The 14,324-nt window shown below is 41.9% G+C and overlaps 1 protein-coding gene across 1 annotated transcript in view; it reads left to right on the plus strand.

Moving 5' to 3' along the window:
* Nucleotides 1-526: 526 nt before the first annotated feature.
* TPK1 (thiamin pyrophosphokinase 1) overlaps nucleotides 527-14,324 on the plus strand; it is a 328,823-nt gene continuing 315,025 nt past the window's right edge. The window contains exon 1 of the mRNA XM_082752566.1: nucleotides 527-797. Within this exon, the coding sequence (XP_082608692.1) occupies nucleotides 683-797 (115 nt within the window). The 5' untranslated portion in view covers nucleotides 527-682. The remainder of the gene's footprint in view (nucleotides 798-14,324) is intronic.

Here is a 14,324-nt window from a genome sequence, read left to right on the forward strand (position 1 = left end):
TACCTGAAACAACAGCAATAAAGCCATATTATTATTATTGCAGCCAGTCTGCAAGCCTCCAAAGCGATGCTCTCCTGGATTCCTGATGCAGAAGCCGGCTGGCAGCAGCATATGGGTTGCACACACAATGCTGAGCTCTTGCTGCAGCTGAGGTTCAGAGCTGCAATTTTATTTTATTTTTTATTTTTTTTCCAGTTTCCACGGTTTACTCTACCGGGCTGAAACGTATTAAGGACTGTTCTTTTGACTGAACTATTCATTACGGGATCTGAAACCAGAACACTTTTAGCAGCGACTGCAAATGTTTTCTTTCAAATGACGGCGCCAATCACTCTCTGCCCTGTGCAACCCCTCTCTGTACTAGATAAAGCTTAATAAAAAGGAAGTCTCTGCGGCTGCATTTACAAAAAAAAAAAAAGGGAGGGGGGGGGGGGCAAAAAGCCCTACGCCGCACAGCCCCTCATGTCGGGGCTGCTCTTTCTCTCTCCAGGAGGCGGTCAGGACGGGGTTTTTCAGCTGCTGGAAGCGTCTCGGGGGGCAGCAAGGGAGCCTCGCAGAGCAACCCCCGTCTGCCCACAGACCCCGCAAACCCCACAGGCCCCACAGCACCCAGAGGCCCCAATGGCGGCCGCTGCCCGCCCCTCCCCGCCTTCCCGGCGCCGAACCAACCGTCGGGCGGCAGATGGCGGCTGAGGGCCTCCCCGCTCCTGCCGTGTCCGCGGGGGAAGCTGCTCCCCGAGCCTCGGAGGGGGCCATGGAGCGTGTGTTCACGCCGCTGGACTGCCTCCTGCCCGCCGGTACGGTACCTATACCGAGCCCAGCCGGCACCACACCGCCGGAGCGGGGCGCCGAGCCCGCCCCCGCCATGCCGCCGCTTCCCGCCCCATGGCCGCGGCGCCGCTGCCTCCCCCCCGTCGGCCCGAGCTGGGCTCAAAGCAAATTTGTCGCTCTGCGAGCTCAGCGGGGCTGCTTTTGCTACCCAGTCACACCCTTGTAATCAGGGTATCTGCATTGGTGCCGTGCTATGAGGTGATTTTAAAGCTGCTGAAGGGTATTGCTGCACAGCAGCTGGGTTCTGAGCTGATCGTGCTCTCTGCTCTGTGCTGGTGTAGCGACTGAAGCTGCCATGCGGGGGTACGGGTTATGTGCTACTAAGCTCTGAAGGAAAGGAAGGCTTTAACAGAATGTATGCTTTCGGTCATTCAGTGCGTTTTTACAGCCAGCAGCTTAGCAGAGTGTATGTTGAAACACTTTCCATCTTTTTAATTGTGCTTTGCTCTAATGTTTAAAGGTTTCTTCAAGGGCACGTTCAAAGTTAGGAGCAGGTGAATTAGTAACAGGTAAAGCTGTAGTCAGAACATTCCTGCTGCAAACATGGATTTAACTCACCGTGCCTGCATGTTTTTGAGATGCGTGATTGCTTGGGGGTAGAAAGGGAACAGGCATGGAGCAGAGATTTCAGTGGGTTACCTTTGATTCAGTGCAGTGTGATGTCACCTTGTGTGAAATAAGGATTAACTACTTAATAAAAACAGATAGTAAGGTTGAAACAACAACAACAACAAAAATACCTTAAGAATTTATCCCTGTGGATAAAGAACAAGCATTTATTTATATTCCAAGATTCTTGCTTTTGTTAGGTGTTTGTATGATGTTAGGGCTAGTGCACATCCCCAGTTTCCTGGAGTTTTTTTGTTTGTTTGTTTGTTTGTTTTTAATTCTCTCCTACCTTTTCTTTTTTATGTGTGGTTGGAGCTGAAGACTTGGGCTGTTCACTGTTTTCAGATGACCTTGCCAGAGCATAGCCTTCAGCTGGGCTGCAAGAAGCATGCTGCCTCTGAAGAAATGGCTGCTGCAAGCATGCAGATCTACTCAGTTACACAGGGTAGTGTGCCTGTGAAATCCACAGTATCTGGAGCCTCATCATCATTACAAGCATGTATTGCTAGGGTTTCAGATTGGTTTAGCCTGCTCAAAGTATGTGAGGCTGAGCAGACTTATTTGGCAATTCAACAGGTATAAAATACTTGCATCTCACTTAGGGAGCTCAGAAATAAAGTTTTCAGAACTGGATAGGTAAAATGGGGCTCCATAAGCCTTCTTGAAAAGGTACTGGCAGTTCCATCTCCTTGCCTCTGTAGGATATGTATTTAGGTGTCCAAATAATAGAAAGCTAATCTGTGTAGAGTGTGACACTTCTTAGGGACTAGCTGTGAGGGAATAGAACTCTTGCAAGGACATTCAAGTACTAGGACCTTGTCCTGTTGTCTTCAATAACATAAAAGTATAGCAATGTATGTGATGTTTCTGGTCACTTTCTAAAACCCTGTCCAAATACAGTGGCATACTATGGTGGGGAGAGTGTGAAATATTTGCATTCAGTGTTTGGAGGATCTCAGTTATATTACCTATGTTTTTGAGGGTATCCAGAAATGACAATGCTCATAATTATATCAGAATAAAACACAGGTTAGGAATGTAATATTAGGATTGATAATTTGAATTAGAACTTGAATTTCAGGGCCACGTGGTATTTAGTAACTTTAACCAGTGTAGCTCGTATTTAGATGTTAGGCAGTATGTTGCAGTATGTTGTGCTATATGGTACCTGGCTGAGGTCTAAGCAGTAGAAATTTGGAATTGCTGTGGTAAACTAATATGCTCAGAGACTTTGAACATTATTCAGTCAAACAGCTGGAGCACGGTTGAAAATCCCTGTGCTACAGCCAGAAAGCTGCTCTGTGCACTTCAGAACTGTGTTGATTTGCTTTACATAGTTTAGAATGGATAACAAGGTGTAATTTAAAAGTGGGATTGAGCTCTGAATTTGAGTATTGTATGCTGAAACAAATATGCATTTCTTTCTTCATGAAAGGGGATTGTGAAGAGGCTCAAAGAAGTCCACTCCGAAGTTCTGTGCCCTGTTGTGAAAGGGTCAGATGGAAGCCATGTAGGGTGAAGCTGTGATGAAGCTGTTCTAGAAAATTCATGAGAGATGATGTCATGCTACAGCCTGTGAATCCTTGCAAGAGTAGCTTTGTTTCTTTTGTAGCATCCTTTGAAAGACGGTTTCCTCCTGCTGTTGATGTGCTTGTCTTGCATGGTTACTCCCTGCTGCTTGTCCCAGGCTATGCTACAGGCACCTCTGCAGGGAGACAAGTATTTCTTCTTTTGATACCATGAACTTTAGGAGCTGAGTATACTATGCTCGTGACTGCTTAACAGTAGAAGTGCCACAGCATCCTCTAAGAATCACCTAGGTTGGAAGAGACCTCCAAGATGACCCAGTCAAACTTCTGACCTAACACTAACACGTCCTCCAGTAAACCGTATCACTAAGCTCTGCAAGAAGGCTGCCTGTGAATACAACTTGAAATTTTTCAGGAGTGCACAAAGCCAGATTTCTAAGCTAGGTTTTCTCACAGGGAGTGCTTTATATTACATACTAAGGTGTGACCTGGTTTCTCACTCATTTCTGGATGTGATTTATCATTTTGTTAGCCTTGCACAGACTTGAAAATGTAGCTCACTGTTGGTTTTATTAAGTGGAGTGGTGCAGAAAGGTACCTTTCTCTGGTTATAATCCAACAGCTCCCAACAATAGGGTCTTTTGTTGAGGAGGAGGAACTGCCAAGAAGATGTGCATCTGGTCCTTCTGGTCCATCTGGTGTTTTGTGCATTGCAGGGGGCTCACTGGAGCACATGCTTGCTGGACTGACAGGGAGCATGTGCTAAGGGGGATGGCTGGTTCCCTCTCCCCATTCGTCCCTGCCCCAAGTCCTGTGACCAAATGAGCTATACTGCGTCAAGAGCTAGTGGTTACGATTTGGTCTGAAATCTGAAATAGGTAGTACACCTCTAACAAGAGGCATTTCCTCACCTTTCTCAAGCTTTAGGAGGCTTTATGATTTCTTCAAGACAGCTTCTTACATACATGTGGACTGATCAGAAAGCTTGCATTTAACCTTGAAATTTGTTCTTTTGGTCCTCGTTTCAAGGACCAGTGAGATATACATGTAACTGCATGGGATATGGTGGTTTTGGGGGATCACTCAGAATATTAAATGGCTAGAAAGCAGGGCTTACCAGAATACCAGGAGGAGGTATGCATGAATGCATCAATGGAGGTAGATGAAGAGAGAAATACTTAGAGAAAAACCTTGATGGAGGTGGTAGGAATGCAAAGTATGTATCTATGCCGCTGCAATTTCTGCCTGGGAGGCCCTGATGATTAGTATTGAGTAATTATGTGCTCAGCTACACAGTATTGCAATAACAGCACAGCTCCTAAAGAGAGGTGGAGAAGGCAACTTCTGACACGCTGGTCCCGAGAGAAGGTGTGAGGTCAGCTGCAGACTGTAAATGCCACATGGTAGTCAGCAGTGAAAATGTCTTTTGCCTTTTTCTTCTGCCTGTGGCTATGGAAATGTGATTTTTGTACATCCTTTCCCAAAGTACAGGAATGCATCAAGAAATTACTGAGTGTTGTAGGTTTCTTCTCATGGATTGAATGTTCTGGTTAGCTATTAACTGAAACTGAATTGTTTGTCAGTGTGCCAGTGCCATCTGTAATCAAATCCAGTTATGCTGCCCGGCTGGCAGCTAAACACCACGCAGCCGTTCGCTCACCCTCCCCCCTCCCTCTCTGGGACGGGGGAGAGAAATGGAAAGTGAAGCCCGTGAGTTGAGATAAAGACAGTTTAATAAGACAGGAAAATAATAATAATAATACAATGATGATAATAGTACTACTACTAATAATATGTACAAACAAGTGATGCACAATGCAATTGCTCACCACCCGCTGACCGATGCCCAGCTTAACCCCGAGCAGTCCGGCCCCCTCCCCTGGCTAGCCACCCCTATATATTGTTTAGCATGACGTCAGATGGTATGGAATACCCCTTTGGCTAGTTTGGGTCACCTGTCCTGGGTCTGTCCCCTCCCAGCTCTTACTGCACCCCCAGCCTGCCTGTTGGCAGGACAGAGCAAAAGTCTGAGGTGTCCTTGGCTTGGTATAAGCACTGCTCTGCAACAATTAAAACATCGGGGTAGCACTCTTCTCATCCTAAGCCAAAACACAGCATTCCACCAGCTACTAGGAAGAAAATTAATTCTGTTCTAACTGAAACCAGGACATGCTGCTCTAGGCTTGCTCCTGATTTTCAGAGAGAATCACTGGGTGATCTGCCTGTATTCAACTTTATTTTGTAACTGACTTGTCCTCGCTTTTCTCCTCCCAATGTTCTCAAACTGTAGCTACCTCTCACTGAAGCAAGGTCATCTACGTGTCGTGAGAGACGGAGCCACAGCCAGTAGGACAAAGGCTGTTTCAGAATTATGTGGAAATAGATAGTTGTCTCTTTGTGCAAAGGGACTATAAAATTCTTCATTGAATTTAACAGAAGGAGAACAAGAGGAAGCAACAATACACTCTGAATGCTCTTCCATCATTCCTCAAGCTTAATTGTGTTTTGCTTTACTATATGTCTTCTTTTGGAAGTGTTTCTGACTGTAGGCAAGTTACCTCTGAAAAGGATTATAACACTGTATTCCTTTCTAAATGCCTGGGGTTTGAACTCCTCCTTTGAAGTTCCCTTTCCTTTCACACTGAGGGCTGAAAGTTTTCTGTAAAGCAGGGATGTATTTGCCATGCACTGAATGACCTCCAGCCCAGTATAAGCATTGGTAACCATCAAAATGCTCCTTCACTGAAGTTGTGCCTGGCCTCTATAATGTGCTGTCTTGCAGTTTAATATACAAAATTCTGTGGAAGGAGATCAAGACAGGTATGGGGCTAGGAAGTCAGCCTCTTTTTTTGGCTATTGAACATGAAAGGTATATTGAACATGATGGAACCCCAGGTTAGTGTCTTAATTCTGTGGGTTTTGTGCTGCTGCCGTTGGGTCAGACCAGTGAAGTTTTTAGGTGAATCAGATCATCCAAAAGCTGTGTCTGAGTCCACAAAAGTTGGAGTATGTTATCAGGGTTGTTAGTCCTTTAAGTCTATTTCAGGAATTCCTCAAATTAGCGAGCACTTCCAGATGGCTATTGCATCGTTCTAGCTTTTTAGTCGAAGCGATTTTAAGACTCTTTGTTAAATGTGCGTGGTGCTAACCCGCTCCTGTTCCTCACTGCCTGTGAGGATTAACACCCTGCATTTAGGAGAGTTAGTGGGGATGCCTCAGCTTGTTCTTGAGGCAGCTCTAAGCACTTAGCCTCAGCCCCTGCTGTTTCTTAATCCGCTGTGCTGGATCAGCAGTTGTTCTGTAGGCTAATTATGGTATAGATTATTGACAGGTGCACTTAAAAGTGGAGTGGTGCAGAAGCCACTTAGCAGACAACATCGCTGTTAGCCTCACCACTTTCTATTGGATGGTTGCTTTCACCTAGTGCTTGATTTTGGAGGAGTTCTTTACCTTTTTAGTTATGGTTTTGTGTTTTTTTGTTTGTTTGTTTGTTTTTTAGTGCTTTGTATGAAGATGGTTTGTTGCCCTATTCCAAAAAAAACATCTTTAACCATTTGAGCTAGGAGGAAGATGAATGTACATTTACTCACTTTAGTATACATGTGTGTGTGCCTGCACACAGCTCTTTTGAAATAATTTGGCATCCAAGCCAGTTGCAGTTTGTGGCAGAATTCTTATCCTGTGTGGTATAAGTGCACCAATAGTTCCATATCTTGCAGTCACTAACAGAGAGCAGCTGACTTTCTGTTGGATGGGAATGTAATGATGGAGGGGATGAAGTAATGTGGTTTTTTTTGTTTGTTTGTTTGTTTGTTTTTTTAAGAAAAGTGTAAGAGCAGTAATGATGCCACTGGAGCTTCCTAAACAAAAACTCATGCTCATTACAGCTCGTTCAGGTAGTAAAGCACCTAGGACCTTCCAAAAGTAATTTATTTGGTATTTTCTGTCAGCTGAGGACTTCAAAATCAGCTTATATTGAGTTCTGTGAGGAGTTGCACGGGTATAGCAGATTGAGGCTTAAAGGTAAGAAATAGGCTAGCTGACATTTTATCATACCCTGTAGTATATATTTCTTTTATTATTTTTTTCCCTGTGATTTAACAAATCGAGTAAGGAGGTAGGAAATATTCTAGACTTCAAAGATCTTCATGTTGTTTGTATCCAATTAAACATGTACAGGACTGCTGGAAACCACGTAAAGATGTTCAAAGAGCAAAATATTAAGAAGAGATCAGAAGAGGAAGGAAACAGGACTCAATTTTTGTTTTATTCTTCACTGAATTTTACTTGCATGTCTCTTTTCAGCTCTTAAGATACTTTATCATTTTCACAGCGGTGTTAGTATTGCATTACATCTCAAAACTGTATATGTGTATTTAAGTTAGTTTTACTTTATGGAAGTGGAGACAGGAGGCTTTTTCTTTCTTTTGTTTTTTTTTTTTTCTGTTTGCAGAGCTCATCCAAGTCTGATTTATAGAGAAGCTGAATATGAAGCAAGTAAATGAGGAAGTTTATTTACACAGGAGAAAACATAATACATGTAGGTTTCAGATGTTTCAAGATCCAAAATAAAAAAAATTCCAGACGTACTTGTGGATCTGCTTTAGATCTGAATATCCGAAGGCATTAATCAAATCTATGTGGAAAACAGCTGCAGCTAGAAGAAAACCTAAAATCAATGTCTTAAAAAAACAAGCAAACAAACCACCTGAAAAACAGTAAATGGCTAGCAGCTTTTTTGCATAAGCTGGTTTTCAGCAGCTTTAACGTCTAGTGATTTTTAGATTTGGATTTAATGTTAGGCCCCTTAAGAACAGTGCTGTTAACTAGTGTCTTAGTTCTGGAAAATGACTAGCTAGAAATCCAACAATTTTTTTTCTTGTATAACATGAGAAAAAACACTTATGCTGAGCTCAGAGTGCTGTAGATGAATAGCATGGATAAAAGCAGAGGAGAGGAAAAAAAACACAAGTGGTGTATCTTATCTAGAACAAAATATTGTAAATCAACAAGAGAGACCTCTCATGGACACACTTGCATGTTGGCACGTTGTGCAATATTCCCCACCTCTGATATCTACAAAGAGAGGTGATTTTGTACTGTGTCTAGGACATTAACCAATCTGATCTGTTGCCAAATAATTTGAAGATTGAAAAGAACTGTCCATCAGCTGTCCTTCCTCCAGAGTGACTACGCTTGATCACACCTAAGGATAAACAGTTCTTAAGACTCAGGTTTAAAGTGTTCTGTAAATTACAGTGGTACTGGACTGCATGTAAGTAATTTATGGAAACAGGATTCTCTTGCTGCCCAACTCTGTCTTTAAACATGCTTGTGCAGGGCTGCCTTTGCATCATTAAAAAGAGAATTAAAAATTTAAAGTTGCTACAGGAGGAACAATGATTTTGTTAAATCTTACACAGAGTGCACATAGTAGCTTTTGGATTGTTTTTAAGTTACAGCTTTTATTCTACATCAGTTGCCATTGAAACCACAAGAAGGATCCTCCTGTCATTTCCGAGGTTTGAATCATATTTTGAATGGCAGCCGAATTTTCTCAGCAGTAGTCCTGATTCTTTGTAGCTTGTGTTGATGGATAGTCTGCCAGCCCTCCTCTCTGGCAGGATAGAAGCTAGAGGGATGCGTGCGTTTATCAGGCCAATTGAAATAAATGGGAAGCTAGCCAGTGAATTTAGTAGGAGCAGAACCTGTCCTTTCACGATTAATTTATTTTGTAGTTGGTGACTGCTGATGTGGGTCCTTTTTTATCTTTCTTTTTTCTCTTTAACTGTAGCCCCTTCTTTTTCTTTGTATTCTTCCCCCCAAAATTATCTGATCAATGTTTCCCTGAGCAATAGCACCAATAAGAGTAATTCAGAAATATTTATAAAGTACAGTTTTTGACAGAAATGCTCAGTGGCTTTGGTGGCAAAAGCTCTCTATGATGAGGAAATTAATTGTGCTGTAAAAGGAAAATACATGGGTGCAGCAAAGTATTAATGCTTCAAGAGTTTATCTCACCTAGAGAAGCTTTGACCTTCGTGACAGAGCCAAGAAGTGTGCCCGTGCAGCTGCTTGGTGGAGGCACAGCAAAAGCTGTCAGGAGGCAGCCTGTCTTTTCTTCCCACAAACGTAACTCCCAGTTATGTATGTTATATAAGCATATGTAAAAAGAATAAAATAATATTTCTCTGCTTCTGGAGCAGACAGGCAATGCTTTGTCAAAGAAATCTCGTGAGGGGGGATTTATTTGCTATTACGCTTGCAGCTGCTTTAGCTGTGGTAAGCAAAGCATTGAAGTACAGGATGAATCTAAGCATAGGCTGAAGCTCCAGTTGTTCAGGAGGAGTTAAAAGGATGCTGGGTTGAAACCACACATAGGCAGTTGTTCAGCAGATGGTGTAACTTAAATCACTTGAAACTTTCTGGAGGTTGATTTGTGTCGCGGAGCAGCTGTGTGAATGAAGTCAATCTCCGGGTACTCCATTTTGAGACCTCACGCTCTTGATGAGAGCATTACGTATGGGGGAAGTCCTGATGGCTGGGCCAAGGTCTGCACAGCAGGGTTTGACCCGTGTATCACTAATTTCTACAGGTATCAAGATCTATTTCTGCTTTAGCCATGTAACTGAAAGCCTTTAATGCAGACCCTTTTAACACAGGTGATACTTCCACTTTTGAAATGAGTACCCTGTGAGCTGTTCAGGGTAATGCACAGCCTTTCAAGTATGGTCTGTGTCCCCATATAGAATGCTTTACCTGAAAATATACCATTATACTTAGTAACCATCTAAGCAGTGCTTTGCCATACTGTGAAATCAGAAAAGAACAGATGTTAAGGATGGCAGCCTGAGGGTCAAGTACCTCAAGATTTGCTGCTTGGGCACTTGGACCACAAGAGGATGTGGCATTGTGGCTTAGCTGCTGTGGAAGCAACTAGAAGAGCTCTAGGGCAGCTTATGGCTGCCTCGTTTCATAATGACTTGATCTAGGTACCCTGGAAATAATTAAACTATGTTATGAAAGTGCCTATTGCCATTTGTACGAGGAAGTGGTGATAAGGAGAATTTACCTTTCAAGTTCTCTAAAGGAGAGCTTGGTTTTTCTTTTCTTTTTTTTTTTTTTTTTTTTTAACTGTTTTACTTTTTACATCTTTTATTTTTAAAATATATACTAAGGGTGATATTGAGGAAACTTTTGTTAAGGGCAGCTTAGTGTTTGTCTTTCCAAGACTTTTGACAGCAGTGGTCTTAGGTCACTACCACAGGAGTTTGCTTCAGACTGATGTAATGACGTGCACTGGGCTCAAAATAGAATGAGGGGCTTTATCTGCATTACTGTCTTTTTAGGGTGCTGGCGTATTCCTGCTGTTTTTGAGAGTGCCTTTCTATTAGCTCTTCATTCTTTGCCCGGAATCCGCTCTGGGCATGGTGTTTAGCATGGTATTCACAGGCTTTGAGCCATTGGTTTGGGCTTCATCCTGATGTAAATGAGTTTCTCTAATGGCTTCAGTAACTGTGAACAGAGAATTTAAATGGTCATTTTGTACCTTTGTGGGAAATAAAATCAGAGATACCAGATGTTCTTCCTTGAACTGACTTGTCTGTAGGGTTTTCCCTTGGAAACTCAACTTCCTAGCTCCCCGCGTCTCCGTTACATAAGAACGTTAATGCTGCTTTTATGTACTGATGGGTATTACTCCTGCTACTGTATTCATGTGATTCATAGTAGGCAGTCTTGGTACTTGAGCCTGAGGAAGAATTTTTCGTCCTAGTTTGCCACTTTGCTGTAAGGTCACAAATGAAATTTTTGTACCAACAAAGCACTTCAAGTCAGTAGGAGAGTAGATCTGCTAGTTATTGTTTTGCTTTGTGACTGTGACTAGTTTTTGGTGATTTTGTTGTTTTTAATCTCATACCCCCAGGTACCACAGTTGTGTTGACAAAGCCCCAGTTGTGCCGAGTGCACGTGAGTTGGCAGTCTGGAGGAGAAACAGCAATGTCAGAGGAAACTTTTAGGGTATGGTTCACCTCTGCTAGGAGAGTTTGCTGGCATGGACATGGGTGGTGTGTTTCGACACATGGACAAACCCTGCATGCCTCCTTTCTCTTGCAGAGGGCTGTTTTTCCTGCTGATGGAGTGTGAAGTTTGTGCGAAATTACCGCTCGATGCCCAGCTTCCCCAGAGAAGACAGAAAGTGCTGAGAGCTGGGTCGCGGCCTTGCCGTACCAGTCGGTGGAGATGACCATATGGTGCGGGAGAGAGGGCACTACGAGGGGTGCCTCAGCAGATGTTTGATAGCACACTTGTTGCCAAAAGCTTGAAGTGTCAGCCAGCTCCAGTAAGGTAGCGTTAGAGCTGTCCCAGGGGTGCAGTTAGGGAGGAATGCAGCTCAGGTAACATGTATTGTAATTTAGTATTTGCATTCGTACTGAAGTAGCCATGTTTTGTCAGGCAGACAAATGCATAACAAGACCCAGAGGCTGGACATCAGAGCCAAACAAATTCATACTTGTATTAGGGACAGATTTTTAACATGGAGGAGAATAACCAACCATTTTGTCACTGAAGAATCCACCTTTCTCGAGCTACATTGATGTAAAGGAAGCTCTGTCACAGTTTTAAAACATTAAAAAAAAAAAAAAAAAAAAAAAAAAAAGAATGAATTTCAGGCTGTGTTTTATACAACAGCCAAACTAGATTGTCACAGCAATCTTTCCTGGCCTCTGAACCTATGAATCTGAAACACTTAGGCCACCAAAGGAGAGGCTTCTTTTCTTTACTGTTTAAGTAGACAGGACAGACAAATGGGAGAAGAAGGGAATTGGTATACCCTGGGGTAGTGCAGCAGGGAGCATCAAGTGACTAGTCTCACCTCCCAGAGCAGGTCTCTGAGAACTGGGGGCAGATTCAGAGCTCTTGTGATGAAAGTCAGAAATTCAGAGGACTATACTTTCTCTGTATCTGAATATTTTAAATATTAATAAGATGATTTTTTTAAAAAAAGAGCTGTAGTACTTGATTGTGGTTCCTAGGCAGCAAGAACTTATTGCAATAAAACTATAGTACGCAGTGTATTGAATTTACTGCTGGTTACTGTGAGCTATCAAAAACCTTAAAATTATTTCTGTAGATTCTATCCTTATTTATCTATAAATATGATAATTGTGAATTCCACAAGGAAGAAGAAGAGGCTTGAATTTAGACAGCAGAGGAAATAGCTATGCTGAACTTAGACAACATTATGCCCAGCTATTCTGTTTCTTGCGTGGATTTACATTTACTGAATACATTTACAAAAATAAATAGCGATTTTCCTTTGAGAACAAATCTGGAACTGAGTAAATGTAAGACTTTAGAGTGCTAACAAAAGGACTGAACTTTAAAATGCAGTTGTGCAGCCCGAATAATGTAAATTAGAACAGCAGAGAGAATTGTAAATTCAGGAATCCAAAGGAAGAGCTGGTAATGTTTTTGTGTGAAATTATAAACTAGGTTTTGTAGTCTGATCTGAAACTGTTTAATTTTCTTTTTTTTTTTTTTTTTCCCTCCTAATGGCAAATGCATATGGAATTACTGTTATTGTTTGTAATTATAACAGAAGCTAGAAGGAGCTCCAAGTTTTTGTTTCTTTTCTGAAGTGGAAGAATCTATTGAAAGAGGAAAACTTGGCAAAGAGAGCGTGCTGTTTTATACTGTGACACACTGTCAGCTGCAAAAGTTATCTATGCGGAATTGTCCTATCCACAGTTCCTACGACAGCATAAGTAACAGACCGTGGAAATACACAGTGGCTATGTTACAGACGCACAGGAAATGAATTTCAATTTTAGGAAAATGTCAAGTCAGATAAAGGAAAAAGTATAAGCAGCAGGGGGAAGCGCTGGAATACGTTGCTTGGTTAGCTGATGTGTCATTGGGAGCCTTCCTTTTTTAGGTGTAGATGAGGAACAGTTATCTGGAGAGCTGTTTCTGCTTTGAGGCAGAGGAATGGACTAGATGATCTGAAGATTTAGCTGTACAAAAGTGTAGCAGATTACACGTATGATTCTTAAACGTATCTCAGAGTCAGGGAGAGTTTTCTGTATATGTGCATTGGGCACCAAAGGACCTCCTGTTTCTGTAGACCTTTTCACTCAGTTAATCACATTAGTTTCAGCTGGGCTAGTCGAACAAGGAGGAGTTCTTCTTTGGTTTTGAAGGTTTCTGTCTGTAAATTACTAATGCTTTCTTCTGCATTGTGGTAATGATATTTATCCAAAAGTGATTTTTAGCAAAATCACAGATGACACTGAAAGCATACAAATGTATAAAATGTAATATGAGGAGTCAAGCTCCATAAACTGAAACAAGGACTGAAAACTGTGTGTAGGAACTATGGAGGATTTGCCAGACAGTGAAATATGTCTCTGTGAATTCATTTAATCATTTTCCATACTGTTGCTAATTGGCATTTGAGTTTTTACAGATTTCAGAGAGATTACCTTGAAAAAAAACTGTAAGTCTATGAATTCTCTTATTCTGTTAGTTTTTACAGTTTATCTTTGGTATTGAAAAGAAATAGAAGTATCCTATAGAGATAGCAACAGGAGTCTTCCAGTAATCTTTCTCTTGGTGCCCAAAAGGGACTTCAGTTTATCAAAAAGAAAGCTTCCTTCAGAAAATGGCTGCTATTTTTTTCTCCCACAAACTTAGAGAAATGGGTTTCTGAGGGTAAAAATACACAGCAGAAAGCATCTACAAAAAGTTCATAGTTTAACTCTTATACTGTATACTGACAGAATTAGTTTATTCAGTTTTCATCATGTCACCATAGAGACTAACGCAGTTGTCAGTGCAGTTTATACAGTTGTTATTATCTCCAATACATGCCTCAAATTACAGGATTCCCAGTGGTGTGAGGTACAACTGTTACGTACGCTCCGTGAAACATATTCATACGCTGCATTGACAGATGGCTGAGGTGTGGGCATCCAGTCTCTCCTCAGATTTAAAAATCAGAATTGGTAGCAACATTGTCAAAACATGTCAGTGCTTGAAAGGGTGGCGTGCAGCAAAGCGCTGGCTCCACAACACATCTTGGTGCACAGGCTGCAGCTTTGACACACCTGATATTTTTACTGTGCAACTGCATTTGTTTAGCTTCTCAGATACTTAGTTTGAGCTGCTAATCTACAAGACAGTGGCAATTAGGAAAACAGCTCTTTTTCCTTTATATATATCAAGAAGCAGCTATTGTGAATATCATGAATTCTACTTAATCCTTTGTCTGCGAGTTGGATTTATTTCGATGGTCCTAGGTAGGTATGTCAAATGCCAGTGCTTGGTAGTTCCCAACAACTACTTCATAATGTA

This window comes from Aythya marila, assembly GCF_965140915.1.
Source record: "Aythya marila genome assembly, chromosome: 2".
Taxonomy (NCBI): domain Eukaryota; kingdom Metazoa; phylum Chordata; class Aves; order Anseriformes; family Anatidae; genus Aythya; species Aythya marila.